This window comes from Mastigoproctus giganteus, chromosome 8 (assembly GCF_048544385.1).
Source record: "Mastigoproctus giganteus isolate SK-2022 chromosome 8, ASM4854438v1, whole genome shotgun sequence".
In the NCBI taxonomy this organism is placed as follows: domain Eukaryota; kingdom Metazoa; phylum Arthropoda; class Arachnida; order Uropygi; family Thelyphonidae; genus Mastigoproctus; species Mastigoproctus giganteus.
In genome coordinates, this window is record NC_143582.1 from 135,552,820 (window position 1) to 135,572,947 (window position 20,128).

Consider the following 20,128-nt stretch of genomic DNA (forward strand, 5'->3'; position numbering starts at 1 on the left):
TAATATGGAAGCAGGAGTGGCTATTGCTGTCCTAAGTACTTACCTAATTTCACCTTCCACTTGCTGCATAGCCAGACATGGAATTCAGGTGGTACCCACACTTAGAAATGTCAATACGCAATAAGTATATTGGGTGGCAACGGAGAGATAATTTTTAGTTAACATCAGATTTGAATTTTATATTTGCTCTACCTGTTTTTTTGGACCTCTAACCAAAATTATCCACCCATATCTGATGCTGGCTTATTTTAATTTAATTTAATCATTTTTTGCTTTACAGTTATCTTTTCTAATTGGCTTTTCAGTTTTTCATATAATTTTGCTTAATTCATTATAACAAATAGCATTTTTACATTCTATCAACAGACCTATTAATTCCACCTTGTGTGTGGAGAGAGAAAGGAATTAAAAAAGAGTATATGAGAGAAAGGTAATAAATATTATACAGTTTTCTAATTAAATGAGCAGCTAAATTTAGAAAATGTAAAACTATACATTTTTATTAAGCATTCTATAAAGTTTGTAATTAATTGATAAGGCGATAACTATACAGGAACGAGTTAACTCATTCCTAGCACGCGCTCGTAAAGCGGGAATTTATTTCCCATAGACATAATGTTAAAAATAGGGGTTATGTTGTCAACAGTGAAATTAGTTAGCTAATTAGTTTGTTTAAACAATGACTGATTTATCCAAAGAAATGAAAACGTAGCCTGTAAAATCAAACAAATTATAATAATAGGAAAATTATTTATGACTTACAAATGTTAAAGAATGTTTATTCTTCATCATATCGACTAAATGCACACTCGTTGATCACTAATTATTGGCTCGGCACTCCCTGGTTTGTTGCACAAGGAGTCGTCTTCTTCAGAAATGCTCCAGGAGGCATTTGTTACCAAGATAATCTTCTCTTATTTTTTATAAATTTCAATAGCATGCATAATAATTTTTTAACGGAATGCACAAAATGCAACTAACACGATTGCCGTGGAGTAACAAATTTACGAAGCTTAAAAAAAAAAAAAAAAAAGGAATGAAGAGAAGATTATGAAATTTTGTTTTTTTATGTGATTTAATATTTCAGTAAAGGGAAAACACATTTCACCATAATAACGTAAAAATCCAGCCACACAATTCCAGCTATCGGTATTTTCACAAATGCATAACATCGAGTTTATACTACTCGTTTATAATTGCTTACAGTAACAAAAAAGCCCAATAAACCGGAAAGTGCAAATTGTTTTATGGTCATGACCTCCAGAAATGTGCTTTAGAAAAATATCACAAAGGCATTCAAAACTGATTTTTATAACAGAACATATGATAACAATGAAAGTGTAGTGTGTTTAATTATTTGAATTGGTAACTAATACAATTTAAGCTATAAAAATGAACTTTTAGGGAGTTATATAGCGAAAATTTGAACTTCCAAGGTCGCGGAATGAGTTACCAAAAAACAATGTGTTATTGGGTTCACATTACAATATTTTTGCGATACGATGGTAACGAATTAATATCGTAAAGCGGAATACACTGTATTGTATAGCTACATGCGTGGTTTGAAATGCGATATTTATAAATGTTTAACATTCATTTTTTGCAATTAATATTTTCTATTTTGTTGATACTTGGTACTTAAAAAAAAAAAAAACTCGTAAAGCAAGAACTGCCTGTATTTACTTTTCACTTCTGTTAAAGAAAAAAAAAATCAACTACTTTAAAGGGAAAAAAATGAATGTACCTGAAATTTAACGCACTGTGTACATTAACTAACTTATTACTTTCATTTATTGAGGAAACTAGTGGGTGTGAACACAAGCCCCCCAACAAGGAGGGGGGGACTTGTGTATTTGCACTGCTGGGGGTGGAGTTGCTTTGTTTTGTTCTTATTTGTATGATTTCATTTTATTTTAAATGTTAAGCTAAAACATTCAAAATAAAATGAAAATGGTAGTAGGTAATAATTGGTAATACTTAGATAGTAGAATTGCACTTTGCCATTTAGTTTTATGATATAATTATTGTCCTTTTTTTCACAATAGTTGGCGCCTCCGTAGCCAAGTGGGAAGGAGCAGCAGTGCGTAGCACATGCTTCTTGATTAGACCGGGGTTTGAGCCCATCACTACCAGATGCAGAAAGGTCAGGGAATGACCACCGCATATCCTGGAGCAATATGGTCTTAGTTGCTAATGCTCCTAAAAACCAAACAACGGTTCACAATAGTTTAAAAGATTAAATATTTTTATTGCATTTGAATACAGAAGACATTTGTTGAATACTATGGTGCTGGATGTTATAATATATTGTATATTATGACATCTCTCTCCATAATGTTAAATATAAAATTACTTAACTATGTTTTATTGTGTGATTCTGATAATATTTTTTTTATAGGGTATTCAGTTTGCAACTACTGAATTTTGTCAAGGAAAAACAATGCGATGGGGTGTAGCATGGACATTTTGCAAAAATTTTGCTATCGTACAGGTTAGTTAGATTTGGTCTGATTATAAATAGAAATAAAATATTTTGCTGATACACACTTGCAGTTAATGAACAGTGTTTCTTAAGAATGTTTAATAAGCATATCTGCCAACTCTTATGCCTTAGCCAGACGTTTTCCAATAATTGAGTGCCTTCCTTTTTCCAATAAGGTTAATTCTTCAAATTTTTAAACTAACTTGTGTTATCTTTCATATGGAAATGTTATTTTTGAAATTACAGGCCTATTGAATTTAATGATAGTAGCTTAAAAGCTGCTGTCAGGTAGTCTAAATGTATCCTGACATGGCCTAAAGCACATGAAACAGTGTCTCATTTTCTACATTGAGTAAATAAATAAAATTAAAAAAAAAATCAATATTTTATCTCAATTCACTGATATAATTAAGCACAAATAACCCAGTGAAAAATATATAACAGGTTTCTTGTGTTGTGTTGTTTGTCATGTTTATTTCTTTTTGAATGTTGCAGATCCCAAAATTTGACTCTTTTATTAATTTTTTGCTGATTTAGCTCTTGGCTTAAAAAAATTTCTGATCCCTAATTTGCATCAACTAGGCGAAAAAATATGTTGGACTTGAGATATATTTTTACAAGTATATTTATATATTTCATTTTTATAATGAAGATTTAACTTTTGATATCTTAATTTCAATTCTTTTATTTTTATTTATATGTTTTTGCAAGTAGCTTTAGTAAGGTGGAATTGAGCACATCGATATTGTTATTGGGGTGTTATTAAAAGAAGTTTTGGGAAGTTTAAATGCATAACCATTAATTGGATCTTGAGTACTGTATACAGGTCTGGAAGCCTCACTTTAGGAAGGATGTAGATCTACTGAATGGGTGCAAAGAAGGCAACCATATTGGTTAAGGGAACAAAAGGGTGCACTTAGCTAGAAAAGCTTTGGCTCTGCAAATTGCAGTGTCTTTGAGACCAGGCACCTGCAGGGAGAACTGATTGGGGTGTTTAAAGCCTTGACTGGATTGAGTAAGCTGAATGTTAATGGTATTCTTCCACTTGCTGAGACTACTCACATTGAGTGAGCATAAATTCAAGTCAAGGAAGGATGGTTGCAGGATAGATGTGTGGAAGTTTGCCTTCTGCCAGTGGGTTGTTTGTCGGAACAGGCTTATACCTGTTGTGGAAGTGGATGGGTTGAAATTTGAGAGAGAACTGGACAAATTCCTACAAGGTACAGATCAGCGATTTTTTTTTTTTTTTTTTTTTTTTTTTTTTATAATGCATATATAAGCTTGCCTTCGATCATTTGCCATTATCACTACTACTACTTTGCTAATTATGTAGTCTGTAAGCAGAGAATAAAAGAAAATCCGCAACAATAAAATATGAAGATCCATATATTCCATATATACACTGTGCTGAGGTAGGATTTACTTAAAGATGTAACTACCATCAGGGGTAAAGGGAAGGGTTTTTGCTTTCTTAAATGTGACTACAGTGCTCTCAGACAGTTTTTGAATTCTGTACAATGGGATCAACTGGTGATGTTACCAACAGCAAATTCTAAATGGGAAGCATTCAAGGAAGTAATCTTGGAAGCTACTAGACTTATTGTCTCAACTAAGAAATATACTGTTCAAGGTTTAGGCCTAAATGGATGGCAGATGAACTAATGAGACTCGTGACAGAGAAGAAAAATCATATGATACATATAAATTATCAGGTGATGCAGTAGACTATGGTAGATATAAGCTAGTCTGTAATTGAGTCACAAAGGAGGTGTGCCTCCGTAGCCAGGTGGGAAGGAGCAGCAGTGCGTAGCACAGGCTTCTTGATTAGACTGGGTTTCGAGCCCGTCACCACCAAATACGGAGGATGCGGAAAGGTCAGGGAATGACCACCGCATATCCCGGAGCAATATGGCCTTAGTTGCCAATGCTCCTAAAAACCAAATAAACAAACAAACAAACACAAAGGAGGTTAGGCAAGTGAAGGCAGATTATGAGAAATCTTTCAAAGAGAAACAGCAAAAACTTCTTTACTTATGTAAACTCTGGAAGGAAGGGGATGAATCGGGTTGGTCCACTTGAAATCGACAGTTTGATTGCGGATGAACCTGCTGAAGTACCTTTCAAACTGAATGAGTATTTTCATCTGCATTCAAACATGAGAAAGTCTGTAGGGAAGTGGAGGCCAGCAGCTTATCAAACTCTAGCAGGGAGCTAAATGATTTTGTAATAACTGAGAGCAAAGTGGAGGAGAAATTGTTCAAATTAAACATAAAAACGGCACCTGGGGTGGATGGTGGGATCTGTCCATTTATATGTCCTTAACCATAATTATAAAAACTTTTTAGACTCAGGGGAGGCCCCCATGGGCTGGAGATGTGCAAATGTCACCTCAGTTCACAAAGGGGGGGAGGTCAAAGGGTGACAGGAGTAGGTACAGACCTGTAAGTTAAACTTCTGTTCCCTTGGAAAATAATGGAGTCACTGGTTAAAGAAGCACTGCAGAATCATCTTAGCATTAGCATTAGTAGAGGCATATGATGCAAGAAAGCAAGCTTATTCAGCATCAACCAAAAAAAAAAAACCCACTCCCATTTCACCCCTCTGTTCGTTCGAAATACCTGTCCAGTTGAGCCTTAAATTTGTTTAAGCTATCAACTTCAACAACAAGTGATGGAAGTCGGTTCCACCAACCAACCACCCGCTGGCCAAAGGCAAATTTCCGCACATCTATCCGACATCCGTCCTTCCTCAATTTGAATTTATGCCCTCTGAGGCGATTATTCTGAGCAAGATGAAGAATCCCATTGGCATTGAGCATGCTCAAACCATTCAAAGCCTTATACACCTCTATCAGATCACCTCGCCGGTGCCTAGTCTCCAGACTCTGTAATTTGCAAAACTTAAGCCTTTCTTCGTAAGAGCAACCCTTTGTTCCATTCACTAATCTTGTTGCCCTTCTCTGTACCCGTTCCAGCAGCTCTACATCCTTCTTGAAATGAGGCCTCCAGACCTGTATACAGTACTCGAGATGTGGCCTAACCATTGCCTTATACAAGGGAATAATCACCTCCTTATCCCTGCTAGAAAAATTCCTGTATATCATTGACAAGACACCATGAGCTACTCTTGCAGCTCGTCTGCACTGCTCAGAGAACTTCATATCTGCCTGCACAATTACCCCCAGGTCCTTTTCATTCTCCACCACTGTCAGTGTAGTACCGCAGAATTGATACGTTGCTCTGGGGTTACTGTTTCCCATATGTAGTACTTTACATTTGTCAATGTTAAACTTCATTTGCCACCTCTCAGCCCATCTGTTCAACCTTTCCAGATCCTGTTGCAGCAGCATAGCGTCAGTAGTGTCCTTAACAACCCTGCCAACCTTTGTATCATCTGCAAACTTGGACATTAAACTTGATATCCCATCATCAATATCATTCATAAACACCGAAAACAACAACGGACCCAACACTGAACCCTGAAGAACTCCACTAATAACATTAGTCCACGTTGAGCAGTGTCCATTGATTACCACTCTCTGTCTTCTGCCACTCAACCATTCCCTTATCCATAGCAGCAATTTGCCTCCAATGCCACACTGCTCCAATTTGTGCAGCAGTCTTCCATGTGCAACAGCATCAAAAGCCTTTCTAAGATCGAAATATATAATATCAAAGTTATTCCCTGCATCCAGTTCTTTTGTGACTACATCATAGTATCCAATCAAATTGGTCAGGCAAGACGTGCCCTTAACAAAACCATGCTGCGTCTGAGCTATAACTGAATTCTTGTCTAGATGATCCTGCAGTGCTTCTTTAACCAGTGCCTCCATTAATTTACCTGGAACAGAAGTTAAACTAACAGGTCTATAATTACTTGTGTCAGCCTTTGATCCTCCTTTGTGAATTGGGGTTACATTTGCACATCTCCAGTCTATGGGTACCTCCCCTGAGTCCAAAGAAGCTCTCATAATTATAGCTAGGGGTTTGCTTACTTCCTTTGCTGCCTCTTTTAATATAACTGGATAGATCCCATCCACCCCAGGTGCCTTTTTTATGTTTATCCTCAACAATCTCTCCTCCACTTTCCTCTCAGTTATTACAAAATCATCCAGCTCACTGCCAATGTTTACTTTACCTACATCATTCTCCTTCCTGAATAACTCCTCATGCGTGAATGTAGATGCAAAATACTCGTTTAGATTGTTAGCCACCTGAGCAGGATCCTCAACTGTTGAACCATCAATATCCAGTGGACCAATCTGATTCATCCCTTTCCTTCTCGAGTTTAAATATGTAAAGAACTCTTTTCTGTTTTTCTTTGCATCCTTTGCCAAGGATTTTTCGTAGTCTGCCTTTGCCTGCCTAATCTCCTTTGTGACTTGGTTACAGACCAACTTATATCTATCATAGGCTTCCATGTCACCCATTAATTTGTATGTATCCCATGCATTTTTCTTCTCTGCCACATGCCTCATTAGTTCATCTGACAACCATTTAGGCCTAAACCTTGAACAATATTTCTTAGTTGGTATGTAAAGCCTGGTAGCCTCCAAGATTAGTTCCTTGAATGCTTCCCATTTTGAGTTCGATGTTGGTAACATCATCAGTTGGTCCCATTGTATAGAATTTAAATACTGTCTCAGACCATCATAGTCGCCTTTACGAAAACAAAAACCCTTCCCTTTAATTCTGATGGTAGTTACCTCCTTGAGTAAATCCCACTTCAACACACTGATCACTGCCACCTAGTGGTTCATTTATCTGCAGATTCTTAATGCATGAAGAATCACTACTGATAATCAGATCAAGAGTATTGCTCCCTCTTGTTGCCTCACGAACATGCTGATGTAGAAAACAATCATCCAATAAATCCACAAAAGCCTTGCTAGTGTGCGAGTGACCAACCCACAAATTCCAGTCAATATCTGGGAAATTAAAATTGCCCATTATAAGACTCTCTGATTTACTGGCCCACTCTATTTCCCTGTACAATATCTTATTATACTCATCAGAGTCATTAGGCCTATAGCACATTCCTACTCTCAATTTTGATTTCCCTATGCTTATGTCACACCAAACTGACTCGACACTGCCCTGTCCATCGATGTCGACTGGCTTCACTTCCTTGGACCTTATGTGTTTCTTAATTAATAGCATAACCCCTCCTCCCCTCCTGTCCTGTCTATCCTTTCTATACACATTGTATTCCCCAAATTCCAGTTCCGCATTACTTATATCTGTGTGACACCACGTCTCTGATATCCCAACAATATCTGCCTTTGATGTTTTGAGCAATACCTCAAATTCATCAAATTTATTTACCAAACTCCTAGCATTGGTGTACACGCAGGTATACATGCACCTGTTTCTATTCTTAGCTACCCTAACACAACTCATGTTTTTACTTGTACCGCAATGACTCCCAGCATCTTGGCAAGACTGCAGTTATAGTTCAGACAGCATGGATTTGTTAAGGGTAAGTCTTGGGTGACAAATTTGATTAGATACTATAATGTGGTCACAAAGGATCTGGATGCAAAAAAAATGATTTTGATGTTATATACATGGATTTTAAGAAAGCTTTGATACTTTTTGCACATGGCAGTCTCCAAGGCAGAATGCACTGGTCCCACAGGAACTAGTTATTGTTGTTGACTCTGTTGTCAGGGATATTGGGAATATAGTATGCAAAAAGGATAGGTGGAACAGGACCAGGGTATGTCTGCCATGGGCAAAAGTTGATGAAGCTGTAGAGCAGATATCATCTTTTAAGGGCACAAAAGGTGGTGTTGTTGTTCACGTTGGCACTAATGACCTTTAGATTAAGAGATCTGCAGATTTACTTAACAAGTACAGGTTAATGCTGAAAAAAGTTGCGAGTCAGGGTTAAATTTGAAAGTGTCTGCAATTCTGTCCAGACATGATAGGAGGGCGTATATGATGAAAGTGTTGTCAATCAAATCATCCCTGGAGGGATTGTGCAAGGCTCACGGGGTAGAATTTTTTTTTCAGCCTGGTCTATGCTTGCTAACAGGAGAGACTGCTTCCACAGGGATGGGGTACACTTAAATAGAAAGGGTGCAAGAATATTTGCCGATATTATTGAGGCAGCGTTAGGTGGGTTGGAAAACTGCTAGCTTGGGTGGAGTTCATGGACTAAAAGATTAATTGTAGCCGCAGGCAGAAGCGAAAGTGATTCTTGCACTGCTTCTATTGCAATGAGCAGCAGCCTACAGAGCAAGTTGCTAGGGATTTCAAGAGCTGCTGGGAGTCATCATGGAACAAGTAAATACATGGGCTGTGTTAGGGTAACAAAGAGTAAGAACAAGTGCATGTATACTTGCATGTACACTAATGAAGTATAGTAAATAAAATTGATGAAATTGAAGTGTTGATCAAGACGTCGAAGGCAGATATTGTTGGGATAGCAGAGACATGGTGTCACACAGATATAAGCAGTGCAGAATTGGAATTTGGGGAGTACAATGTGTACAGAAAGGACAGGCAGGGTAGGAAGGGAGGAGGGATTATGCTGTTAGTTAAGAAACACACAAAATCTAAGAAAGTGCATCCAGTTGACACGGGTGGGCAGTGCAATGTTGAGTCTGTTTAGTATGACATAAACATTGGGAAAGGGAAAATGAGATTGGGAGTATGTTGTAGGCCTAATGACGCTGATGAGTACAGTGAACTGTTGTGCAGAGAAATAGAATGGGCCAGTAAATCAGAATGTCTTGTAATTGGCGCTTTTAACTTTCCAGATATTGACTGGAACTTGTGGGTTGGTCATTTGCACGCTAGCAAGGCTTTTGTGGATTTATTGGGTGATTGTTTTCTACAGCAGCATGTTCGGGAGGTAACTAGAGGCAGTAATACTCTTGATCTGATTATCAGCAATGATGATGCATGCATTAGGAATTTGCAGATAAAGGAAACTAGGTGACAGTGATCGTAGTGTACTGATGTGAGATTTACTTAAAGATATAACTATGATCAAGGGTAGAGTTGGATCAACTGAGAATGTTACGAACAGTGAATTCTAAATGGGAAACTTTCAGGAACTTAATCTTGGAGGCTGCTACTATGCTTTTCATACCAACTAAGAAATACTATTCAAGGTTCAGGCCTAAATGGATGTTGGATGAGTTAATGAGGCTTGTGGCAGAGAAGAAAAATGCATGGGATGCATATAAATTATCAGTTGACACAGAAGCCTACCACAGATATAAGTAGTCTGTAATGAAGTCACAAAGGAAGTTAGGCAGGCGACGAAAGATTATGAGAAATCGTTGGCAAAGGATGCAAAGAAAAACAGCAAAGAGTTCTTTACTTATATAAACACTAGAAAGAAGGGGATGAATCAGATTAGTCCACTTAACATAGATTATTCGACTATTGATGATCCTGCTCAAGTAGTTGATAAACTGAATAAGTATTTTGCATCTATATTCACACATGAGGAATTATTCAAGGAGGGGAATGCCAGAAGTTTATCAAAATAAGAGGGAGCTAAGTGATTTTGTAATAACTGAGAGCAAAGTGGAGGGAAAATTGTTGAAATTAAACATAAAAAAAAAAAAAGCACATGGGGCAGATGGAATCTATCCAGTTATAATGGACGCAGCAATTGAAGTAAGCAAACCCTTAGCCATAATTATGAGACCATCATTAGAGTCAGGGGAGATGTGCAAATGTATCCCCAATTCACAAAGTAGGTTCAAAGGGTGATACAAATAATTATAGACTTGTTAGTTTAACTTCTGTTCCAGGAAAAATAATGGAGTCATTGGATAAAGAGGTGATACAGGATCACCTAGACAAGACAGCAGCAATAGTTCAGACACAGCATGGGTTTGTTAAGGGCAAGTCTTGTGTGACCAATCTGATTGTATACTACAATGTGGTCACAAAACAACTGGATGCTAAAAATAATTTTGATATCATATACTTGGATTTCAGGAAAGCTTTTGATACTGTTGCACGTGGAAGATTGCTGTACAAATTGGAGCAGTATGCGTTAAGGGCAAGTTGCTGCAATGGATAAAGGGATGGTTGAGTGGGAGAGGGCAGGGAGTGGTAATAAATGGATACTGCTCTATGTGGACTAATGTTATTAGCAGAGTCCCTCAAGGGTTCGGTGCTGGGCCCTTTGTTTTGTGTATTTATCAATGTTATCGATGAAGGTAAATCAGGCTTAATGTCTTAAGTTTGCAGATGATACAAAGTTTGGCAGGGTTGTTAATGACACTAAAGACAGTATGCTACTGCAACAAGATCTAGAAAAGTTAGGCAGATGGGCTGAGAAGTGGCAACTGAAGTTTAACATTGACAAATGCAAAGTAGTCCATATGGGTAGCAGTAACCCAAGAGAAACGTACCAATATGTTTCTCTTGGGTTACTGCTACCTTAAGCCTTTCTTTGGTGCTACACTCAGGGAGGTGGAGAATGAAAAAGACCTGAGTGTAATATTGTGCAGTCAGGTATGAATTTCTCTGAGCAGTGCAGATGGGCTGCCAGAGCAGGTCATGGAATTTTGTCAATGATATGTAGGAATTTTGCTAGCAAAGACAAGGAGGTCATTATCCCTTTGTATAAGGCAATGGTCAGGCCACACCTTGAGTACTGGATACAGGTCTGGAGGCCTCATTTTAGGAAGGATGTAGAGTTGCTAGAATGAGTACAGAGAATGGCAACAAGATTGGTGAGAGGAACAAAGGGGTGCTCTTATGAAGAAAGGCTTAAGTTCTGCAAGTTGCAGCATCTGGAGATTAGGCACCTGCGAGGTTATCTGATTGAGGTGTATAAGGCCTTGAATGGTTTGAGCAGGCTTGAATGCTGATGGGATACTTCCGCTTCTTTGGATTAAGAACCTGGGGGGGGGGCATAGATTCAAATTGAGGAAAGACAGTTGTAGATTAGGTGTGTGGAAGTTTACTGCCTTTAGCCAATGGGAAGTTGATAGCTTAGATGAATTTAAAGTTGAACTAGATAAACATTTGGAGTGACCAGATGGGTGAAATGGGGAGTTTTTTTTTTTTTTTTTGGCTGATGCTATATAAGTTTGCTTTCTTGCATCATATGCCTCTAGTAATGCAAATGCTATTATTTCATTATTGAACAAACAAAATGCATATATTTACATTAACTTTTGTAGGAAACTTGCAAAGTTCTCCAGTATAAAGTCCTTGGCTGTTGTTAATTTTTAGTGAATCTTTAATTTTTCTTTGCATAAACAATAGTAATACTCTCTTTAGAAGAATATAGTTTTATCACGAGACAAATTTTTTACGAGGGGTTTCTAAAAAAGATTTGATTTCACTCAAAAGTAGTTATGATAGAAAGATGAAAATATTTTTCATTTGATGCCACGAAATCTCAACGGTAATCACACATTTTTTTGGTTTCAATCTGACAGTTTTTTTTTTTTTTTTTTTTTGCAGTGCTGAATGAAGTGAAATGGATAAAGTGGAATACCAATCAGTGATTTTGGTCCCTCTTTCTGCAAGGGAAAACACCCAAAACAATCCACAAAGAAATTGTCACAATTTATGATGAAGACTGCCCTTGTTACAGCGTTGTTGTGCATTGGTATTAACAATTCAAACGTGGAAGAGCCTTAATGCATAATTAAGAAATCCCAAGATGCTGAGCAACTGCTGTAACAGAAGAAAGTGTTACAAAAATTGAGGCATTAATCCTGGAACATTGCCATATTAGCATCAAAGAAACTATCTGCAGAGCTCCCAATTAGTGTAGGGTCTGTGGAGAATGTTATACATCAACAGTTGCATATGAGTAAAGTAGAAGTACTTTACCAGAAGAAGGAAAGGGCACAATGTGCACAGGAAATGTTGTCGATATGCCAGGAACAACAAAAGGAGTTTTTCCATGGCTAGTTACCATAGAATCTCGGATCCATCACTATGATTCAAAAACTAAATAGATATCAAAACAATCTAAGCATGCAGAATCACCAATCCCCAAAAAAAGGCAAAGGTGCAACCAAGTGCTAAAAAGGTGATGATATCAGTTTTGGGGATCAGCATGGTGTAGTACTAACAGATTACTTTCAAAACGGTGTACTGTGATGGTGAAGTATTATTCCAACCACTTCCTCAAAGCTGCATGTTGCTATAAAAGGAAAAAGACAAGAAATTGTCAAAAGGTGTATGCCTGCTCCACGATAATGCTCCTGTGCATTCCTCACTTGCTGCAATTAGGTGTACCCATGAATGTGGGTCTGAAATATTGCCATATTCTGCTTATCTTATCTGCTAATCTAAGGGAGCAAACTTGCTCCCTTAGATTTTTTTCTTCTTTCTTGCCCTGAAAAGTCCTTTCTTGATAAAAAGCACTTTCCTTCTGATGATGTGATTTCTGCTGCTGAGTAATGGCTCGAAGGACAGCTAGAGGACTTCCACAAAACTGATCTGTGGAAGTGTATTGAGGGGGGGGGAATGTATCATTTTGTCTGGTGACTATTTTGAAAAAGTGTACTGCATGGTGTTTGTTGCAGCCTTCAATACAAATCTTTTTTTTTTTGAATCCCCTTCCCCTTCCTGTATAGTTATTACAAAATTAAGAGAAATTCCAGTTGAATTATATTGCAAACCTATTTAACACGCAAATGTGCTAAATTAAGCAGTTTCAATTTTTTTAAAATTTTTATTTCTTACAAATTATAATTTTCTATATTAATTGTTAAGAATGGTTTAAAATTATTAGAATGCTTATTGGATTTTTTTTTCCCTCTTCAGATTCCTTCAGTAAAGCAACGGAGGCCCAAGCCACCTATGATATACATCCTTCCCACTAATTTGAAAGACACAGAATATACAGTGGAAGGAATAATGAATAAAATAAAAATCATTCTCAATGATATCCAGGTTTGTTTATAATTTAAAATCTTTCTGTTAATTTTCAATTTTATTATTTTCAGATATGGTAGAAAATCAATTATCTGATCTTATTGGGGATTGACCACGTTGAACAGTTAACTTGCTCAGATAACATTGAAAGAAGCCAAATTTTAAAAGTTGCATAAATGACCAGAATTGTTAATGTCCTTACGTTAAACTTTGTTTCACTCTGGTACTGTAACACTTCAATTTTTCAATTTGGTTTGGTTATGTTCACTCAATCGCATGTGTAAATAGCTTATGACAGTAAAAACCTTATTTAACACTTAAAATGCAGGCTGATTTGGAAAGGTGATACCTATTTTTAAAATGCTGCTGTATGAGTGCACAAATTACACTGAATATTTATTCAAATTATGTTTATTAGAGAATTTGATACAACTTAATCTCCTGCACCATAGTTTTGTTTTAGGCACATAACAGCTGGGTAACTGACTATAAACAGTGAAGATTGGAGCCAGATGTGAAGTATGGAAGTTAGTAACCACCGTTCAAAGGTGTTAAGCTGAATGAAGAGGAATGCAACACATTTAAACCCACACCTATTAATGGTTGCCACCAAACACTGATGGCAGTAGGATGTGTGGCTGAAAGAAAGTCCATTTACTTCTGTTTTAAATGAGGATATTAAAGTAGTACAAGATGCCTCATGATAAAGTTCTAAGATATTCTTTAGAGCATGAGCACGGACCAACTTTTTGCACAGAATATCTTTGAAATCTTAACTAGAGTAATAAACCATGGAAACTACAAGTTACTTTTTGTAAGCTACAGTAAGATACCTTGCTATGATTCACAGTTTTGTTTTTTGTATTGCTCAGGTGCACAGGAAATGAGTTTGTGCAGGATGGCGCTCCATTAAACTTCAGTATTTCTTTGAAAAACTGGCTCCAATCTTTCCTGTATTGTAGCCACTCTGTTGGCCACAAGGATTTCTGATTGGTCCCTATGGATTTTGAGATTAGGCCAAACAATAAGTTTACCAGAGGAAGCTGAGAACTGTCGATGAACTAGTGGAAATTATCAAGGAAGTGATGGAGTGTTTCTATAACCTTCCTTTTACTGTGGAAAATATACCTTCTGTCATACAGTTATTATATAGTGCTATTAATTTGTCTGGTGCTATTTCTGCTAATTTTTTGATAATCTCAACCTCTAAGAGGTCAAAACCTGGGCATTTATTGTTTTTGGTTTTAGATAGTGCTATTTCTAAGTCTTGTATATTAAACAGAGATTCAACATTGGCATTGTCATATTCAGTGTTTTCTTTTATAATATCTAGCTGGTGGGGGAATGATCCCCCTGTTTCAGTCTGACATGTAGTATTAGTGTAAAGTGTGTTAGTTGACTGATGGCATCCACGTTGTATTCTTTGTGAGTGACACAGAACTCTGTGGAGGCCAGAGATTTAAAGTGTGTGGGGAGTGGTCTGTTGTGTAGCATTATGTTCTGTTGTTTCCCTGACCATTTAGCTGTTGGGATCCACTGTTGCCCACACTTTGCCATGAGGAGGCAGGTCAGGCACCCAGTAGATTATTTGTCTCTGGTAGGCTCCACCACCTAATTTCCAAGGATTTCAGTGGCAAGGCCTAAAAAAAAAAGGGGGGGGGTGTACACTAGAATTTGGCCAAAAGAGATTTACAAGAAAGCAGTAGAATTTAAACTTTGGTTGTATTGTTAAGGGGTGTACTCGGTCGGTTTAGTGTGTGGGGACATGTAGAAGAATGGGAACAATAGAGTAGGCATTCCCAAAGAGGTTAGTGGAGATGAGCCCACCAGGCGAAGTATGGGGAGGGGAGGAGATAGAGACCAGTCTCCTCCCTCCTCTGCCTGGGGATGCGGTTTTAAAGGGAACCGGGTTTGCGTACCCAGTTCAGATCGCCAATGGCATGTCAGTAGCAAAGCCGCAGAATGTCTTCGTCGGTGATGGTTGTCATGCCCATGTAGTGTCGAATCCGGTAGGAAGGTCAAACTGCCCATCCCGCTCCGGGGGTGGGATATGTTAGCTGGCAGTGGGGAACCCACCAGGCGAAGGGGTGGGAGAGACACACATTTACTTCATTCAAAATCTGCATTCTCACTCTACTTGTATTCTATATATTTTTTTTTTCTCCAAGCTTTATATACAGCAGACTCTCGATTTACCAGGATCGGTTTAACCGGGACACTTCGACACTCCAAATAAAAAAAATTTAAAAAAAAATCAACCAGAAATCATAGAATTCAAGTAATAACTAGAATAGGTATAAACAGATGTTTTGCAAGTTGTAAATAAGCGACAAGCTGGGCGTTATAAAGTCGTCATTGGGAGATTATTATCTTGCAACCCCCACTGTCTTCATACCCGACACTTAAAAAAAAGAAAGAGAGAGAGAGAGAGAGAGAGAGAGAAGAAATGTTTAGTTTGCTTTAGTGCATCGCTTTGATTGTTCTGTTTTGTTATTTATGTCAGAGATAACGAAAATTTTTTTTTTTTGTTTATAAATCGCAAAAATGATGGGTAAACGTAGACGAGTCACTCTTTCAATTAAACAAAAACTTGAAATTATTCAAAAGTTTGAAAATGGTGCATCCGTTAGGCGACATCGTAAAAAATAAAGGGAAGCTATTAGATTTAAAATCGATATCGAAAATAATAAAGGGAAGCATCGTATTGGACACACGAGTAGTGTGTGGTAAGTTTATCTATCGCCATATTTTTTATAGGTTGCTGAACATTTTTGGTATACTGTACTTTAGTAAGTCCACGACTTACGTAACTTCGAACATCACATACCCAGTCCTTATATTTCACCTAATCATCTATGCCAAATACGAAAATTCTGTCTATATCATGTTCTCCACTATCAAATAACAAAAAAATTTCACCATTTTGAAGAAACTTAAACTCATCAGGAATCACGTAACCATTGCATTTTTTTGGGGTAGGAGGAGCTAGATTCTTCTTTTGCCTCCAACTTCTAATATTGTGTGATAAATTTGGTAAAGGTGGCATTAGAGAACAAGCTGTTGTATCTAACTTAACCAAAGAATCGATAATTAATGCTCTCAAAGACTGTTGTGAATTAGTAGCCGCCTCTTTTATATTTGCCATAGCTTGGTAAACTTTTGGTTTTGACAGGTGGGAGGGATGACTGTGCTCGCCGAAGGATTTGCAAGCTGATATGTTATCATTTTCTAGTATAGTATGCAATCTGGCTTTACACTTCTTATTTCACACTTCCAGTAAGTTTTATCACCGTATTTTATATCAAGTCGATGTACGTAGTTGTTATCATCCACTATTTTAAGACAACCACGTCTACTTGTCACTGTATAGACCATTATGTGAGGGCTAAGATTTATATAATATAAAAATGGGGGGTACGGCGAGAAGTTCGTCAATAAAGAAATGAAACCAAACTGTCAACCAGTTATTTTATCTTTTATTTAATTTTTATTTTAATAATATAAAAATGGGTGTACTGCAAGAACTTCGTCAGTGGAGAAATGATACCAAACTGTCAACCAATTATTTTATCTTTTACGGCAAAATTGCCTTATGGCAAAAATATTCGTGGCAAAGATGTTTACATCGAAAATACTGGACACTTTCAAACTGCTAGCACCACCTCACTATGGCTGGATGCGACATTGCATTTTTCCCATACACTGCCATTATTTCATGATGAATCTCGGAACAATTCAAATGTTTTGCCCACAAAAATCGTATCTGATTTTTGTGGGAGAATCGTATATGATTCCATGTACCTCGAACTTGGAGTAACATTCTAGCTGACATGACACGAACACTTGCTCCTACACAACTGTTACCACTACGTCAACAAAACTCACCTACCAGGGGGTGCACGATATGAACTCCATTCCATGCAGGTGCCACATTTGTTGTGCAATTATACCAAAAGATGGCAGCAGGTGTATTTATTTTTTGAATGCCCCCTAGTACAATCGAACCAACCAACAGAAAGATCATGGAAAAACTGTGACTACAAAAAAAATCCAAGAATGGCAGATCAGGTGGATGGCCTCCACCAAAGGGGAGGTCACAAGGAAATTTTTACCATACGTTGACAGGGTCTACCCAAAATCACCCGCTTGGCTTCAGCCGGGACGAGCACTCACCTTTCTACTAACGGACCATGGGCCCTCCAATGACAAGCTCACCGTGCTAGGGCTCTTTGATGACCCACACTGCACCTGCAGAGATGTTGAGAGCTGGTCACATCTTATGTATCAGTGTCTAAGGTATGAAGATCTGCAGGGATTATTCTACACGAAATTGGCATACATTCCACAGGACCAGGAGCTCTTGGATTTACACGATGATTACAAAACCCTCACAAAATACGCCCAGGACCTCTTTGTGAGAAGAGGAACCCGATACATGTTGACAGACTAGGAAGTGACTGGAACCAGATGCACTCTGCGTGCTGCTGTTCCTCTAAAAGAAAATGACCATTAACTAGAATGGGACATCCTTTTGATTGCAGCTCTGGACAATGCCTACAGCCCAGATCGGACCTCGAACCCCAAAACCTACAAAGAAAACCAAACTTAACCCAACCTGGATGGGATACTCTCCCAAAAAAGATGAAATCCCTGGACTAGCCTACAACTTGGAATAGACACTGAACTCCTAAAAAGGAAAACTCTACCGAACTTGACCCAACTATTGGACTGCTACAGCACTTTGACTCAGATAGCAGATCTGCTGCACATGCATCATCGGAGATGCATTATAGCAACCACTGTCTGGGACACAAAAGCAGTAGAATTTAAACTTTGGTTGTATTGTTAAGGGGTGTACTCGGTCGGTTTAGTGTGTGTGTGTGTGTGTGTGTGTGTGTGTGTGTGTGTGTGTGTGTGTGTGTGTGTGTGTGTGTGTGTTGGGGGGACAGGTAGAAGAATGGGAACAATAGAGTAGGCATTCCCAAAGAGGTCAGTGGAGATGAGCCCCACCAGGCGAAGTATGGCAAGGGGAGGAGACAGAGACCCGTCTCCTCCCTCACCTGTGGGACAGGATCAGACTGACCTTCTGAACAGGACATTGTCCTACCTTTGGCCAGACCATGATATGACTTCACTGGACTTGAAAGGAAATGCATCAGATTCTACCAACTGCAGCTTTGCTGCCTATGTGCCATTTGGCGATCAGTACCGTGCTCCCTTGCCGGGTACCTTTATTCCCCTTCCCAGGGGGAGAAGCCATACTCCTGCCCCTTGCCACCCTCTTTTCCTTTTGGTGGGGCATGGGCCTGCCCCACTGTCACTAACTGGTGCATCTTCTCTATTGACTCCATCCTTCTCACTCTACCTATACACTAGCGTATGCCCTACACATTAAAATTTAACCATGCTCATTGACTTTCAGCCTCCAACCTAGCAGACTTTTTTTTTTTTGTGTGGGAGAATCGTATATGATTCCATGTACCTCGAACTTGGAGTAACATTCTAGCTGACATGACACGAACACTTGCTCCTACACAACTGTTACCACTACGTCAACAAAACTCACCTACCAGGGGGTAGGTGAGTTTTGTTGACGTAGAATGAACTCCATTCCGATATGAACTCCATTCCATGCAGGTGCCACATTTGTTGTGCAATTATACCAAAATCTTAGGAAATTAGGTGGCAGGACCTGCCAGAGTAGAATTCTTAGACTACTGGGTACCTGGTTGTTTCCCACTGGGACCAAGTGTCTGCAACGTTCTGCCTCAGCGTGAGTCCAGCGGCTAAATGGCAAGAAGAACAACAGTACACAACATTACACAACTACACGATCCACACACTTTTAAATCTCTGGTCTTCCCAGTGAATTGGTACACCTACAATGAAAGCAGTGCGGAGATGGGGGAACCCCTGGTGCCGTTTGACATCAACACACTACACTTACCAACCGGAAATAGTACAATACCGGTGGATGCGGAGGGAAGTGTAAAGTGTATTTAGTGTCTAATGACACCAGGGGTTCCCCCATCTCTGCATTGTTTTCATTGTTAGTGTTACAGTTCACTGTATAGGCCAGAGATTTAAAAGTGTATGGATAATATATATGTGTAATGTTGTGTATTATTGTCCATCCAGCCATTTAGCTGCTGGGCCCCTAATGGGTCCCAACATTGTTCACACTAAGCTCTGTAGAGGCAGACCAGGTACCCAGTAGCTTGATATTTTACTCTGGCAGGTCCTGCCACCTACTTTCCTGAGATTTGGATGGTTAGGATCTTAAAAAAAAAAAAAAATAGGAAGAGCACTAGAATTTTGTAGAGCCAAAAAGTTTATGAACGGTTTGAATTTGGACTTTACTAGATTACATGGTGTAGGGCCTATGCAAGTGTATAGGCAGATCACGGGAGGGAGGAAGACCAAAGACGGAGGAAAAGTCAGAAATATGGGAACAAAAGAGGAGATTCCAAAGTTGGACAGTCGGGTATGCCCATGAAGAGGAAATAGGAGATGGCGAGGATGCCCCCTCACCAGGTGAAAGGAAATAAAGGCACCACCCAAGTGAGCATGGTGCGGAGAGCCTAATGGCATCCATTGACAGTAGGATGACAGGGAAGAATTGTCCCTGTGAAGTCTTTGCAGGTGGTAACGTTGTGATCAAAGGCCTGTCCAAGAAGTGCAATAGTCTGTCACTTTCCAGTTTTGTGTAGGTGGTGGTTGGCAACATTGTGATTAATATCCTGTCTGAGAAGTGTAGTAGTCTGTCACTTTCTAG

The 20,128-nt window shown here is 38.6% G+C and overlaps 1 protein-coding gene across 1 annotated transcript in view; it reads left to right on the forward strand.

Moving 5' to 3' along the window:
- The window catches only part of LOC150081839 (U6 small nuclear RNA (adenine-(43)-N(6))-methyltransferase), a 142,144-nt gene that overhangs the window by 97,462 nt on the left and 24,554 nt on the right, over positions 1-20,128 (forward strand). The window contains exons 5-6 of the mRNA XM_090380339.1: positions 2,399-2,491; positions 13,243-13,371. Coding sequence (XP_090236465.1) covers positions 2,399-2,491; positions 13,243-13,371 — 222 coding nt within the window. The remainder of the gene's footprint in view (positions 1-2,398; positions 2,492-13,242; positions 13,372-20,128) is intronic.